General features: G+C 37.8%; 1 protein-coding gene across 1 annotated transcript; it reads right to left on the reverse strand.

Annotated features, from left to right (window-relative positions):
• Window positions 1–3,003: 3,003 nt before the first annotated feature.
• On the reverse strand, window positions 3,004–14,224 carry il21r.1 (interleukin 21 receptor, tandem duplicate 1). Its single transcript, XM_034875134.1, has 9 exons — window positions 13,292–14,224; window positions 12,840–12,945; window positions 12,463–12,571; window positions 11,189–11,364; window positions 10,552–10,685; window positions 10,256–10,445; window positions 9,983–10,064; window positions 6,886–6,979; window positions 3,004–4,022 (listed from the first exon to the last, which is right to left on the reverse strand). The coding sequence occupies exons 2-9, from the start codon at window positions 12,898–12,900 to the stop codon at window positions 3,264–3,266; spliced, it is 1,605 nt and encodes a 534-aa protein (XP_034731025.1). The 5' UTR covers window positions 12,901–12,945; window positions 13,292–14,224; the 3' UTR covers window positions 3,004–3,263.
• Window positions 14,225–15,083: the final 859 nt, after the last annotated feature.

Genomic DNA, 15,083 nt, shown 5'->3' on the forward strand with positions numbered 1-15,083 from the left:
CACGAAGAATTGAGGCAGTTCTGAAGGCAAAAGGGGGTCCAACCCGTTACTAGCATGGGGTACCTAATAAAGTGGCAGCAGCACTAGTTGTGTCTTATGTGTGTAGGATTAAGTTATTGCAATACAATCTTGAGCGCGTAACAGTGTGTTTATGTATCTCTTTATGGACCGGTAAGTGTTTGTTTTTTCCCAGTAGAATGGTAAAATACTGCACTCCCACAGTTGGTCATGTGCATTACCTCTATAAATGTGAAACAAGCAATTTGGTCAAAGGAGGATAAATATACTTCCCCCAACACTCTCCTTACAACTGACGGTAAAAGAGGTAAAAGCTTTTGTTTCTCCACTTTCTTTCTTTCTCAGTACTAAATTGGTTTGAATCCTACTTAAAGAAAAGGGACTACTTTGTGTCTATAGGTAATTATAAATCAGAGCTTGACGTGCAGAGTTCCCCCAAGGCTCCGTTCAACATCTACATGCTTCCACTGGCTCACATTATGGAAAACAACAAATTAACTTACCATAGCTTGCCGGCCGACACACAAATTTACATAACCATATCACCAGGGGACTATAGTCCTATAGAAAAAATGACTAAGTGCATTGAACAAATTATTGACTGGATGTGCCAGAACTTTCTTAAATTAAGCATCAAGATTTTTTTTTTTAAACAAAGCCAGAAATAAACAAACATGAATTTCAACAGCCACATTAAGACAATTACAAAGTCAGCCTATTACCACTTTAAGTTTATATATCAAGGACTTATGTCTCAGCAGGATTTGGAAAAATGAATCCATGTTTTGATCTTCATCAGACTTGACTACTGTAACAGTGTCTTTACAAATCTCTCAAAAAAAATCAATCAGACAGCTGAAGCTGATTCAAAACGCTGCTGCTCGGGTCCTCACTAAGACCAAGAGAGTGGATCATATCACTCCACTTCTGCTGGTTTATAAATCACTAAACATTTTAGAGCCAAAATACATTTCTGATCTGCTAGTACACTATGAACCACCCAAACCTCTCAGGTTTTCTGGGACAGGTCTGCTTTCTGTCCCCAGAGTCAGAACTACACAGGGTGGGGGGAAAGCAGCGTTCAGTTTTTATGCTCCACATATCTGGAATAAACTCTCAGAAAACTGCAGGTCTGGCAAATCTCTCAGCTTTTTTAAATCAATGCTGGAGACATTTCTTTTTTGATGTTGCCTTTCTTTAAATCATTTCTTATACTGAAGTAGATTTTTATTGAAACTATTAAAATCAGCAAGGGCAAGATCAATTTCAATGACTTGATTAGACAGTGGGTTGACTGTTCTAAACAAGTGACAAAAATGTTAACAACAACTAAACATTGTTAGTTGAAAGAAATATCCAAGTGAACCAAGTAACTTGGTCCCTTTTGGGGTGTTTTTGTTAACAATTTGTGAGATTAGGGTTGTAGCTATTCTGGGGGTATTTCTGAACAGGAAACAAATATATTTCTGACCATTTCTCCAATGCAACTGTGACACAGATTTTATGGTAAAATCTACAAGAAACAGTTGGTGCCGTGATTATACTAAGCCTTACAGTGACGACTACATTATAGTGTAAAAAGAAGTACTTCCACTCTTGGTTATGGGTAATCAAAGTACAAAGTGACATGATCCTGCGGGGCCTGTGGTGGATGGATGAGATGGACATGGATGGTAAAGACATATGGTTCTGCCTGTATAGAATCTCTACTGTATTGGTCAACCACGTTTGCGCTTCCACAAAATGGTTATTGCGCTCAGATAACGTGTGTGGGGCAGCGGTTTATACACTGTCCCATGCTAGCAGCCTAAAATCTGCTATTTTATTTGCTTTTATGTTATGTTTAACTGTTTTTAACTGCTGTTTAATGTTTAATTTCTTATAGTGCAATGTAACTTGTAGACAAGCGCATAAATGCTGACGAATGGCGGAGGTTGAGTAAAAGTTCATGGTAAGCCTAGAGTTGGGTGTGTGTTCTTAAGCCTGGAAACATAACCAACAACACAAGCGATTCAGTCAATGACAGACAGGTATGGCGTTATGAAATCAAGGAGGGGGGGGGTAACTTTTCCTGCTGAAGATTTTCCACATTGGTTAGAAAACATTGGCACTATAACTCTAGAGTTGCTCCTCGTTCCGAAGCTAATCGCTGTCACTTTGTCACTTCTCCCTTGCTCTATCACCCAACCACCCACACATCAGCGCAAAAGAATGAACATTATTACATGTTATTTGCACTACAAAGAGTGTATATATTTGTTATTTATTTTTTGCTATAGTGCTTAACAAGCATTATTTAAATTTGCCCAGTTGTGGCCTGTTAAGGGGCGATAAATATCAAAAGTTCCAAAATATCTATGTTGTTATTTGTATCGATCCACTAGACATAATGTCTACATCATAGACCGTTAAGATTAAATATACAGTCTATGATCTACATACATGGCATTTCATTGGAGGCTAGTCTCACTTTGTCCCACATTTTGTGGAATTGAACATGCACATGTATTTTATGTTCCGTTAAAGAGGGAGGTAGTCATATTTGAGCATTTAAAAATGTACTTGAAAGTAGCGCATACTTTCTGAAATAACTAGTTACAGTTATAATTTGTAACTGAGTATCTAATTTAGTTACTTTTTGAAAGAAGTAACTAGTAACTGTCACTAATTACTTTTTTAAAGTAACTTGTCCAACACTGCCAAAATGTGCTATACAAACAAAGCTGCCTTGCCTTGAGGAATGAGGCCAAAAGCATGAAAAAAGGTTTTTCTTCTGTACAGATGATAATAATTTGCTCTTTTACTAACACTGCAAAAAAAGCGGATAGATGGTTACAGCGGTTACACAGAAAATGCATGTGCAAGGGCATCAGACATTATCAGACATCATGATAAGGCAGCATGCATACTGGTGCTACAGTACAAGCTAATGAAGCGTGCATGTTCATGAGAATATGAAGCTGTCTTTCAATGATTCCTGTCTTTCTCGCCAACAAAATCTCAGCCTCTGAACTGTCTTTTAAAAGCAAAAAGCACACGTTTTAAAAACATAGATGCCCGAGTAGTTATATTTACATATTTACAAAGTGCACAACTAACACTTCAAGATTTACAGGAATATATGCAGAGCAGATACTTCCAATTTACTTCTTATCAAAGTGTATTTTCTTGTTCTTGTGTATTATTTGTTAAACATGTGTTCCATAGCTCTGCAAACTGTGGTTGTGGCTAATCAGCAGTGCAAATCACTGTGCTTCGTTGAGTTCGTTCTCTAAGTTGCTACAGTCTTCTTGAATAGTGCTACATATCATCCACTGTTTGACGTAGTTAGAATTTGAGCTTTTATTCTCAATAAATAAACTGGAGTCCATCTGCTGTGCTATGTTTGAGTCCGAGGCTCCAGGGCTGCTGCACTCTCCAAAACCACTGTCAATAGTGTCCAAGTCCACGTGGGGGTAGCCGTCTTCTGACTGCTCGTTTAAAGCAAACGAGTCGAGTGATACCCTCTCTGGTTCATTAAGCTGAGCACGTGGCTGAAAGTTTATATTTTCCACTGATAAGTCAATCGATATTTGGTTTTCATGTTGTGGTAATATCCCACTTTGCCAATGAGGTTCCTCTAAGTCATAGCCAGCGTGTTGTCTGTTGTCTTCCTCAAATGAACCAAAGCTTTCACCATCTTGGTAACTTCTGAGGGTGCGCGCAGAGCCCTGTGACACAACTTGCTCCTCAAACTCTTCATCTCCAGACAGGGTCACAGTGTGGATGGAGACGTGTCCGGTGGAGTGCCCGGTGCCCTGGGAACAGCCATCATCATGGAAGAACAGCAGTGAGTTGCTGTGAGGCTGCAGCATGTGGAGTAAATGACCACTTTGTTTCATCTCGTTGTCCTTGCTGTAGCTTTCGTTCCATTGAAGGACGTTGTGCTGCCTCTTGCTTATCATCTCAGCATGTGAGTTGACTTTTAGGTAATCGTACTCGCTGAATACAGGCTTCACCCACTCCTGCAACAGAGTAAATGGAGGATAATTAAAGTATTGTCCTAAATGAACGGTAAAACAGTTATCAATACAAGTTTAAAAAGATTAGTTCCATTGGACGATTCAAACCACTCTCCGCAATAAATATGAAGCTGGAGCCAGCATTAGCTTAGCATAAAAACAGGGAGGAACTGTTAGCCTGGTTCTTGGGCTGATCAAGCATTAGTTCTTAGCTAGTTTAGTTCAAGCAACTCCCAGTAAAACCACAACTTCTTTTTTTTACACTTCGGTTTCAGTATGGATTATACCAGCCAGATAGAATGTGTTAATGAGGCCGGTTTCCTTTAGTCTTTGGACAGGCTAGGTGTTTCCCACTGCTTCCAGTCTTTAAGGTAAGTTAAGTGAGGCTAAGCTAAGCAGCAGCAGAGTGGTATTGGTTTTACCATCGAACTCTCTGACTGAAAGCAAATGACAGATATGGGTGTGTCAATGACAAATAGCCTTTTCTAAAAAACAACATTATACACCTCATCAACCTACTCCATATCTAATGTTCTTTTTAGTACATTTTTAACCACTAATACTACTTTGAAGTGTGAGACACCCGGGTAAGTACATAAACATATTAATTAGATGGGGGATTTCAGTGTTCAGAAGGATACATCTGAACATTAAGCTATTGTAAAAGTCCTTACATAGCTAATAGTTAGCTATGTACAGACATAAAATGTCCCTTTTTAACTTTGCATTGAAAATACTGCTATTTTATGCATTTAACAAGAAGCAGTCAAAACTGAGTGGTTCAGCTGTCCAAGGACAGACTGCAAGTATGCAGGTATGCAGTCTGTGATAAAAGGAAACAACTTCTTTTGCTGTGTGCTCAAATAAGTTATATTTGTGACTTTCATGGCTTTACATCAACACATCCAGTACATGCTAAAATGTAATCTTTCTGCAACTATAGTCTCCATTCAGCAAGTTGATGAGGCCAGATAAGCATGAATCAGTTTGTTTCTTGCAAAGGCCACCACATCCTGAGGTACAGAGCTCTCAGCATCACTGAATCGTCTGATTGTCGCTGTCAAAGAAAAAGCGTCTGCACCACAAAAGTGAGATAGCGCAGTCAAACTTGAACAATGACTTTTAAAAGATCTGGCACCTGAAATGTGTGATTTAAGTGGTTGCAGACGTATGTCATTTGTAAACTAACAAACTTACTAAATGTCTCCTAAATCCACTGAAGTTCTCAAAAAAGGCACTGTATTAATAATCCTACTCATGTACTCCATGTCTTCTATAAACTTATGTAATTTGCTTCTGCATTTGTTTTATATTGCTTGCATTTAAAACAACCAAGCTTCATTTTCTTTCAGAAGCCGTGAGATTTGAACAGCCAATTTAAAACTACTTTACTTTGTGAAAATATTAAAACAAAATCGCATTTTCTGACAAATTCTGACATAATGTTCCTATGCGCTAGGCCATATCCCATTATATTTTGAATAAACTGTTCATTGAATTGTATTTCTGTGTCCTTTTATGGTTGTAAACAAGCTTTCCTTGCCTCTTGAGGGACAAAGTATTTTGAATATAATCGCTTAGCATAGGATGTTCCTCATTCAGCCCAGTTCAGCACATCAATAAAAGAAAGGAAGTACAAGAAAGCAGTGCTAAATAAGGAACTACCACTACTACTTTCTTTCTAGTACTTTCTCTCTAAAAGTATGAACTATTTGTTATTTGCAGCAGTAGCTCACTCTGCTGACCAACATTTGTAACTGCACACAGATCTCGAGCTATGGGGGACGGTTGAGCTTGAAGTGGTTCACTCACAAGTAACTGGCCGTTCAGGAGCAATAGTTTATCATTTGTCACCTTATTTGGACATAATACTTCATAAGAGATAATGTAATGATAGTGTAAGGGTGACTATTGGTGTTTTTTTTAACAGATATTTAACAGTATTTAAAAACAACAAAGCTCTAACAGTAATCATACATAATAGGGACCTGATGACTAAAGTGGTGATGAATTAATTGTTCTTGTGTCCTTGTATACCAAAATGTACCTATAAGGCCTTAAAGACCAGGAAAAGATTACCCTAAAAATCTTACAAATAAGTTAAATAGGACACCAGACAAAATCTACAGTACACCCCTAATGACACTAATATCATTGTGATTTGCTGTATAAGACTGCAAAACTCAAATTTATGGCTGAAGTTGGTGAAAACTTGTACCCTTGTTCGAAACCGAAAATATATGATCTATTTTCCTGGGTTTCAACTGCTAAACAACTGTGGGACACTTAGGCCAAGCAGATGATCAGCCACAGGGCTTAATAAAGTGAAGAAGAAAAAACCTAAGCGTGTTTCAGGTTTCTTTTGTGAGTTAAGAGTGAAGGAGAAGTCTGAGTGAAGAAGTCTATCCCTGGGTGTCAAAAAATAGGATGAAGAATTTACATAAGGGGAAAATGTAAAAGGTTGATGAAAAAGATAATCATAAAATCATCAGTAAATTGATGAAAAATATTAACCACATTGCTCTCACCCTGTGCCTCTATTAGGTGAATAACAGGCTGTTTTTAGCTTGAAACGTGACACATCAAAGTTGTGTACCAACCGAGGGTATTTTCCTATGGGGTGGAACAAGCTGGGCTATCATACACAGATATCTACCCACGGGCTGTGAGACAGATGAAAAACGAAAGGCCTCTTAAAGCCCCTGCACACTGAGTCATTCACATCATGAAGGCCAGTAAATGTGAAGTGAATGGAAAGTCCCATCAAGCAGGGTCCAGATGTGCTGAAAGTCCCTTCTAGGGCAACACCTGCTGGATAATTTGGAAATTACACACAAAGGCCAAATTTTGTTTTGCTTTCTCTTACCTTGAAGTTCCCTCCATAGTTGAGGTCGAGGGGCTTGAAAAACTCATCCGGCCTGGGGATATATATAATCCGCTGGAGTTTTTTCTGCCACCAACTGAAACAAATATGAAATGATATTAAAAAAGAATGGAAATAAAAAAAAAAAAAAAAATGACTGTCAATAATTCAACAAGTGGGTGCAATTCAATGGTCGTATTCGTGCTCGTCATGTGCACACCCGCTGCAAGGTGGAATTTTCTGTAACTTTTCCCTACGCGAGCGACGCACAGAGCAAATCAAAGTGACTGATTCTTTCTGTTTGTGGGTCCACTAAAATTTAAAACAGTTTTCTTAAAACTTATCAGAGCATAGACAGTGGGGCTTTGGCTTGTATGAGTACAAGACTGGCTTTATCCAGTAACGTCCATAATTATGGCTATGCTAATTTAGCTAACTTTAGCTATCAACAATAACAGTCTGATTAGCAAAGTCTAGTACTGCCTCTTTTTGTTATAAATCGACTTGTGATTAGGGATAGGCAACATGATACCACAGTCAGCTAATCTCATTCAGTTGTAGGGCAGGGATACAGTAGTGCACAGCCTCTAAATAGTTATCACACATTGATTGCCTGGCATTTCCCTGCAGGGTCAATTGAGACAGCTAGCTAGACTATCTGTCCAATTTGAGTTTTCTGTTGCACGACTAAAACAACTTTTGAAGGTGCATGTTCAGGTACATCCTGCCAGAGGCTATTTTGCAGCGGCTCCGTGTGGAGTTTAGCGCTACCCATGATGATTGTGATTGGTTTAAAAAATAATGCCAATGAACCAGGACACGTCTTTCTCCCATCCCAAAATGCTGTGTGGACTAGCTAGACCCTCCTCCACACACTGCGGATAGATGGCAAAGCGAGGCTATGTCAAATGAGGAGCGCAGTGACCCCCGCTCCCCCATGCAAAAAGCCATTAAAGCTGCTAAGTTCCGGACGCAGCGCGCGTGGCTCTGCAAAATGGACTTGGAACAGAACTTAGGTGGAACAGTTGCACTAGGAGTGGGAAAAATAATCAATTCTTAGATGCAACGCGATTCTTTATAGAACGGTTTGGTGCTCAATTCTGATGGGTTAATAATCAATTATTAGAAAAAAAAATGTACTGTCTCTAGACATGTACAAATCACAATACAGAGCGACCGAAAGAGGGATGGGATAATGGACAACAACTTAGAGTTTAGGGAAGAGTGCAGAAAAAAACAAAAAAACAAAAAAATTTGTACATACATAAAATAATTACGCAAAACATGTACAGGCTGTTGATCTACTTAATCACATTACATCTGACCACCTCTTGTTTCATGTTCTTAGAAGCCAATTCTCCACCTTTAAACATGACTGAGCCTCTGACATGGAAGATTACTGTGAGAGAAGGTGACTTTTGCAAGCATGTTAACGGGTAAAGCATGGAATGAAAATAAATTTATATGAAAATAAAAACCTCAGTAGACAAAACATTTCATTAAAACGTGTGTGAAAAATACGGCATTTGTCAAAATCTAAAAAACTCAGATATTTATGTGTATTTTTTAAAATCACACATGGAAATGTACATATAATAATTGTTGCATCGCTAATCAGTTTAGAATCAAATTGTTGGCCTCTGAATCGGAATCAAATGCTGGGGTGCCCAAAGATTACCCACCCCTAAAGTGGACCCCACAGTAGAAAATAATACATACAATTTTAAAGAAAGTTAACTGTTCACTTAATACAGTAACGTGAGTTATTTGAATTAGCTGGATACATGGCCAAACGTAATTTGCTCTTACCAGTGTATCGTTGTGTGTATATGTCTACAGCAAATCCCAACCAATAAGTCCCAAACATCCCAGTAAGAGAGTAAATGCCATGTACATATTTTTTTGTAAATCTTAGCAATTATTCCCTGAAAAAATCAAGGAGGCCTGCCTTGTTGCACAATCCAAACTTTCTTAAAAGCATGCCAAATGTAGCGTGTAGCATTAGCTCGCTAGCTGGTTTTGGTTACTGTTCCTCCATTTGACCAGGGTTTAACGTAAACACAAAGGAAGAGGAAGATGACAGATATCCGGCGGAAAATGTGATTACCATAAAGTTGAGAACATCTCTTTAAAACAAAAACTGAACACTATCAGCGTCATGAAAGTAGAATTAGTTTTAGCTCAGTTTATCTCACATTGAGAATGAATGTCACAGATGTCTGCGAAGCACATTCAGACTGCATTTACTAATGAGATTCAATGGAAAGACCATTTATAAGCGTAGTTATCCATTTATGCAAAACCAAAGCTGAAATCATTATGGCTCACAGAAGATATCATCCTTTATACTGGTTAGAAACATAGAGGAAATGCAGAAGTGTTAAGTTAAGTCACTTTTCTAAGCTTGTGTTTCTTCTCTAGTCAGTGTGTGCCCTTAATAAGTGAGGTGTTCTCAGTTCTCAGACTCTGATGCTCTGCATGACTTCCTATGTCTGCTAGCCATTTCAGTGCAATGTGTCGGTGCACGTACGGCGCTGCAGTGGTTTCCCTATATGTGGGAGGTGATGCCAGGAAAGTGTAGATTGAAGCAGTCTAAAGCTTTGCTAATCATTTACTGGAAGACAAAGTGTTGCTAACCTAAAGACTTAATTTGCTTTCACTTTGACAAGTTTTTTGTGTGCAATGAATGCAGCTTCAGTTATGTGTGAATTCAAAATAAATGTACCTTTAATATGATTTGCACATTTTCTTTCTGTTATGATACTAGTTGGTTCAGTCTAAATATATTCTCATTTAAGCAAGCTTCTCCAAAAGCCAGTATTAATTATTGAACATTCAGGACCACCAGTTTGAAAACATTCCCTTTTTTAGATTTCATGGTAAAAAAGTTATGAAGTGGCAAACTGTATTTTGGGAAATATGAAAAGGAGGACTATTAAGAATTGTTAATCAAGAGAAAGGTTCTGCAGGTAACTCAGCACCAACAGCATTAAGGTCCAATTCTTAAGGCTCAAACCCACTGGGGCCCCAGATGCTTCACAAAAAACAAATTCTCATAGTTGGAGAAAAAGACAGTAACTCCAGTGTTTACAATACTCACGGTTTTTGTGAATAACCCAAAAACAAGAGAACAAGAACAAGAACGACGGACAGGGAGATGTACCACCACCAGCCATTGATTCCTGTACAGGAGAGACAGGGTATGAAATATGCACTGAAATAAAGGACATGATAAACATCACGCTCCCTGTTTCTTCTCTATATCAAGGATCAATGCAGAAACACACACTTGTATGATGGTTTGAACCATGAAAACACAACAGAATTGTGACAGGCATAAACTCCAGGCTGGAAGGTGCATTGCTCCTTTTACCTTCAATTCCTGCAGAAGTTCCTCTAGTCCTCCATCCTGCAGTGGAACTCCACTCGCTCCATGGACCACGATAGACATTCTCAAGGCACATTCGGGCCTGAACATCTACAGTATAGTTGACATGTGGTTGCAGGTTCTTATGGTCTATCTGAATGTATTTTACTGGCACTAAACGTGAAAGAGCTGGTAGCTGTGAGAAAGGAATAAAAACAGATTTGGATGAGAGTCCTCAGCAGAGAATATTAACAATAATATACTGCAACATTTTTTGGTAGGTGTTTTTGCTTATATAATACCTTTGACAAGTCTTTGCTTTCTCTTACGCGCACTATGTATGTGAGGCAGTCTTTGTTATTGGCGTGGTCCCAAGTGATGTTGTAGAATCCGTCAGTGTTTGTCACTTTAACATCGACTGGAGGCAGAGGCTTCACTGTGAAAGTTAAGCCCCAAGGGGTCATGGGGAATATTATGAAATTGAAAATGTATGTGTATGTGTGTGTGTGTATGTGCTCTACACCACAAGTGGCAGTTGTACATTATTTTTAGCTAGTCTTTATCTGGAGGGTAAAGCAGGTGGGAGGGCGTTTGCTGCCAAACAACAATGTTTGTGAGTTAGGAAAGTTACCAGTATCCTTCTTGTCACTTCTGAACTTTCTAAACTTTCAAACAAAACAGAAACTGGTTTAACTTACAGTAAGGTGACGGCCGTATTTAACAAGAGTAAACATGTTTCACACGTCTACCATACGTAAAATAATCCTAATAGTGGAATAAAAAATATTAACATTTAACCTCTAACAAACCCTTTTTCACACATATTTTAAAGTCATAAGAGATCACTCTGCTGTCATCTGTGACCTTTTTTGTATCTGTTGAGCAGAAATGACAAAAACTCTAACGTCAAATCAAGCAGTTATTCTCAATTTAACTTACCCACATTACACAGTGACCAGCTGGATGACTCACTGGTATTCATCAATTCTTGGCTGACTGTCGCGGTGCATATGGTTTCAATGTTTGTAACTTTATCAAGCTCTTCCGGATACATTATGCACCAAGATTGAGGTGGTTTGACTTCACAGCTGCCACTAACTTCAAGTTCTTCATCCCTATGACAGACAAACAGTTTGTTATAATTATTGTTATGCCATGTGACATCAGCCGATGTCTCAGCAACAAATGTTGTAGTTTCCTAGGGATGTGATATGTAACATAAATGTCTCTTTAGAGCAAAAAATACGTCGGGGAGCGAAAGCAAAGCCTGGCATTGTTGACTTGTCTACCCCTTCATAGACAGAACATTACATATCTGATGGACATGCTTCTTATTAGTGTTTCACTTAACAACACAAGTCCCTCTAGAAAACCACTCTTCTTGAGCTTGAATCATAAAATCAACTGACAGCAAGAAGTTGTATTTCATTATTGATTCATCTTCTGAGTATTTTCTCCATTAATTGAATGATCCTTTTGTCAAAATAAATGAATTTAATAAGTAAAAATGAATTAGTCATCTAGCTTTTAGTGAAGTATTTACGTTAGTTTAGAAACAGTGTTGACGTTACATAGTTTGTCCGACAGGGAGCCCTAACGAGTTTAGTTGTCAACTTTAAGATGTGCCACTTTGTATATTTCTTAATAGCAAGTCTTAAATGACCAAATTGAAGGGATCCTTTTTCTAAAAAATGTCACACTTTTATGTTTAAAATAAACAATTAACATGTAGCATGTAATGTAGCACACAGTAATTGAACATTTTATCTCTCAAACATCAATATCAGTTAGCCTCTACTCCTTACACCAATCACAATACAACATTAGATCAATTTCACATTATGACATCAGTGAGGACGTTATTATTGAAAACATTCTGATGAAAATTTCTGATGGTCAAAGCTCTGAGGAAGAAGCAATAAAGATCACCCTGGGGGTCAAAAACCTATTTGGCACCTTGCAATTTTTCCATTTTATCAAAGCAACTCATTTTTGTAAAGTTGCCTGCAAGCCAATAACAACTGATGACACAAGATCTTGTTTTACTAACATTATTTACTAACAATATTCAAAATGACGCAGCTTGGAGATCCTGTAATTCAAAGGGGGCAGAACTCATCAACTAGTTCCCAGGTCCCCATTTAAATAAAAGTTAATTACAGTATATAATACCAAGGTAAAGCGTATATTAACAGCAACACATCAGTTTTTACCTGCATATGACTTTGACCGAATATGAATGGGTCGGTTGAGCACCAGAGCAGGAACAGTTCAGTAAAACATCGTAGTCCGTCGAGCAGGTGACATTGCACAAAGACGTGACTGCAGCGCAAAAGAAAAGGGCGGTCAGTTCTTACTGCACTTAATATATTCAACATTGATGCCCTACAAACGTCTAAGCCTTTCATATTCTTGTTTACACAGGTAATCTCACTGAATTTAAGAAACTTGTTTTCAAGAATAATTTACAAGATAAACACACATCAATGCATAAGATTATAATACTAAGGTAATCTTAAATGGAGTGCATTCATGTGGGGAATCCATATCAATTCAAGAAAAACGATACTGATTATATAAACCAACTTACTTCTATGAACACACAAAGTGAGGTACCACAGCAACAATAAGGACACAGGTCTGACAGCCATGGTTACCAGCCGCAGGTGAGGCAAATGGAACCCCAGCAGCTGAAACTAAATAATGACGTACTCAGTATACTTCTCTTTTGTGGTTAAAGAAAGTAGTATTCAACTCTAAAAGAAGTAAAAAATTGTAGCCTTCCGCTGGGATTTGCTGCTAAATTGGTCAAAAGGTTGAGTTAGTTACCAAAAACACAAAGGGTCAAAAAGTTATCAACCATGAACACCATCACTAGCATGAGCACCAATAACTACATACCGTCATAAAAGAGCGATTTTTACTAGTCAGAATCAGAAGGTAATTTGAAAAGGTAATTAAATGCTACCAGCTAAACATCGTTCAAATTTTTCATAATTTCTTGCTCGCATGTTTAATAATTTATAGAATTAACCATCTTACCTTTTTATTTTTTATTAAATGCCGCCACTTAATCAGTCAACAGGCCGACAGAGTCGCTAATGCACTGATGTCTGTGTAAGAATACTCAGTGGAACAATGTTCTGGTTTGTCCCTGCGAAGGCGTCATCGTCATCATCAGTGGCGTGACTCAGGATGTGGTTTCAGACCTTTCAAGCGGTGTCTGTGCGGTGCCTTCCCACCACATCCACACTGCTGCTATAAAAATGCAATACTTAACCAGAGAACATAAAAAAAGTCAACAGGAAATTAAAAATATTTTCTACAAAATAATGTAGTCATATTTGTGTCACCTAAATAAAGGAAGACAAATAAAATATTAAAATAATTTTTTTTTTAAATGACAAGCAACAAAATCAATTTTCAGTTGAAAAAATTACAGAAATATACAGATATGTTCTTCTTGCCCGACTAGTTTGTATTCTACCAAAACTGTCACAAAATGTATTATTATTTCAATGCATGCTACTTGCTCAAATCATTTTTAACATTTAATCACAACACGACTAATACATGTGTTTCAGTACTGAGATGATTCTTAAAAGCAACACCAGAGATGGTTTATGATGCCTTTCAAAAGACCCTTTGTATACACCTACGTGTCTACAATAACAGTTTATCAGGGTTTTTTAGTAGTTTCCACTCAATTGTGAATGTTTGAAGCTAAATGAGTCATAACCCTGCAGTAGAGCCCCTCGGAGCCCACTTTTATCACTTTTAGCTCTTATGTATTTAACTTTGAGCGATATATACACTTACTCCAAAAGTTGAAGCGTAAGAATCATGATTTACATGTTTATAACATGCCTTCTAAACTATTTTATAATTCAATGACACCTTTTGTTTTGTACAATGGGTGGGCCTTTGTGGTATTCAAATCACCCAGTAGTTGTGCAGACAACTCTCACTTAACGTCATCATAACAGCATTAGTCAAAGCCAAATGCCAAGCCAAAGCTTAGCACCTGTAGTGCTTTGAGCCAGGTTGGCCATGCTACAAAAGCTGAACACTAAATAAAAAATTTTGTAAAGCTTTTTTTGCAATTGCTCTGTGGCAAGACAACAACCTTAAATTATAGTTAAGCTGCAAAAATTAATCCACTAATGGATGAATTGCTTAACAAGGAAATTGAATTGTAACTATTTATTTCAATCAAGCAAAAATGCCAAACATTTGACAACTCCAGTTTCTCAAATGACAAACTGGCTGTTTTTCTTATTTTACATTATATTAATTTACATAGTTTGGGGTTTTGGACATAAGTCTAGAACGGTTGCACAGACAAAACAACACATTTGATGATATCACCTTGAGGTCGAGATTTTATTTGTTAACAGAGGTCTTATTTTAGCCCTGCTTTGTTGTTCCTATTGTTCCTAGATACATTCTCCTATCAAAATTTATAAAGTATAACTTAATGCTTTAGTATTGCATTGCCATGTAAGGTGCTGATAGGGTTGTATCTGTCTGCTGCTGCTCTGTTATTATACCGTAGTGTAGGTGCAGTTTTTTTTGCCTAAAGTCAACTCCTTGTTGTTTCCATAGGAGGTTAATGCCTAAAGCGAGCCTACAGCATTCAGTATGTGGCATAAAGGTCTACCTGGTGTACAAACACTTCACTGCCACTAGAGGTCATTGTAAATTAAGTTTAACTTTTACTGATGCAGTTACTGCCAACTATTAAATAGACTACAAATGCATACACTTTTAACGATATTTAGTACTTTCAGCACAGTTATTTAACACACTTAACACATGGGGTAGAATGCATGGT

The sequence above is a fragment of the Etheostoma cragini genome, chromosome 6 (genome assembly GCF_013103735.1).
Source record: "Etheostoma cragini isolate CJK2018 chromosome 6, CSU_Ecrag_1.0, whole genome shotgun sequence".
In the NCBI taxonomy this organism is placed as follows: Eukaryota; Metazoa; Chordata; class Actinopteri; order Perciformes; family Percidae; genus Etheostoma; species Etheostoma cragini.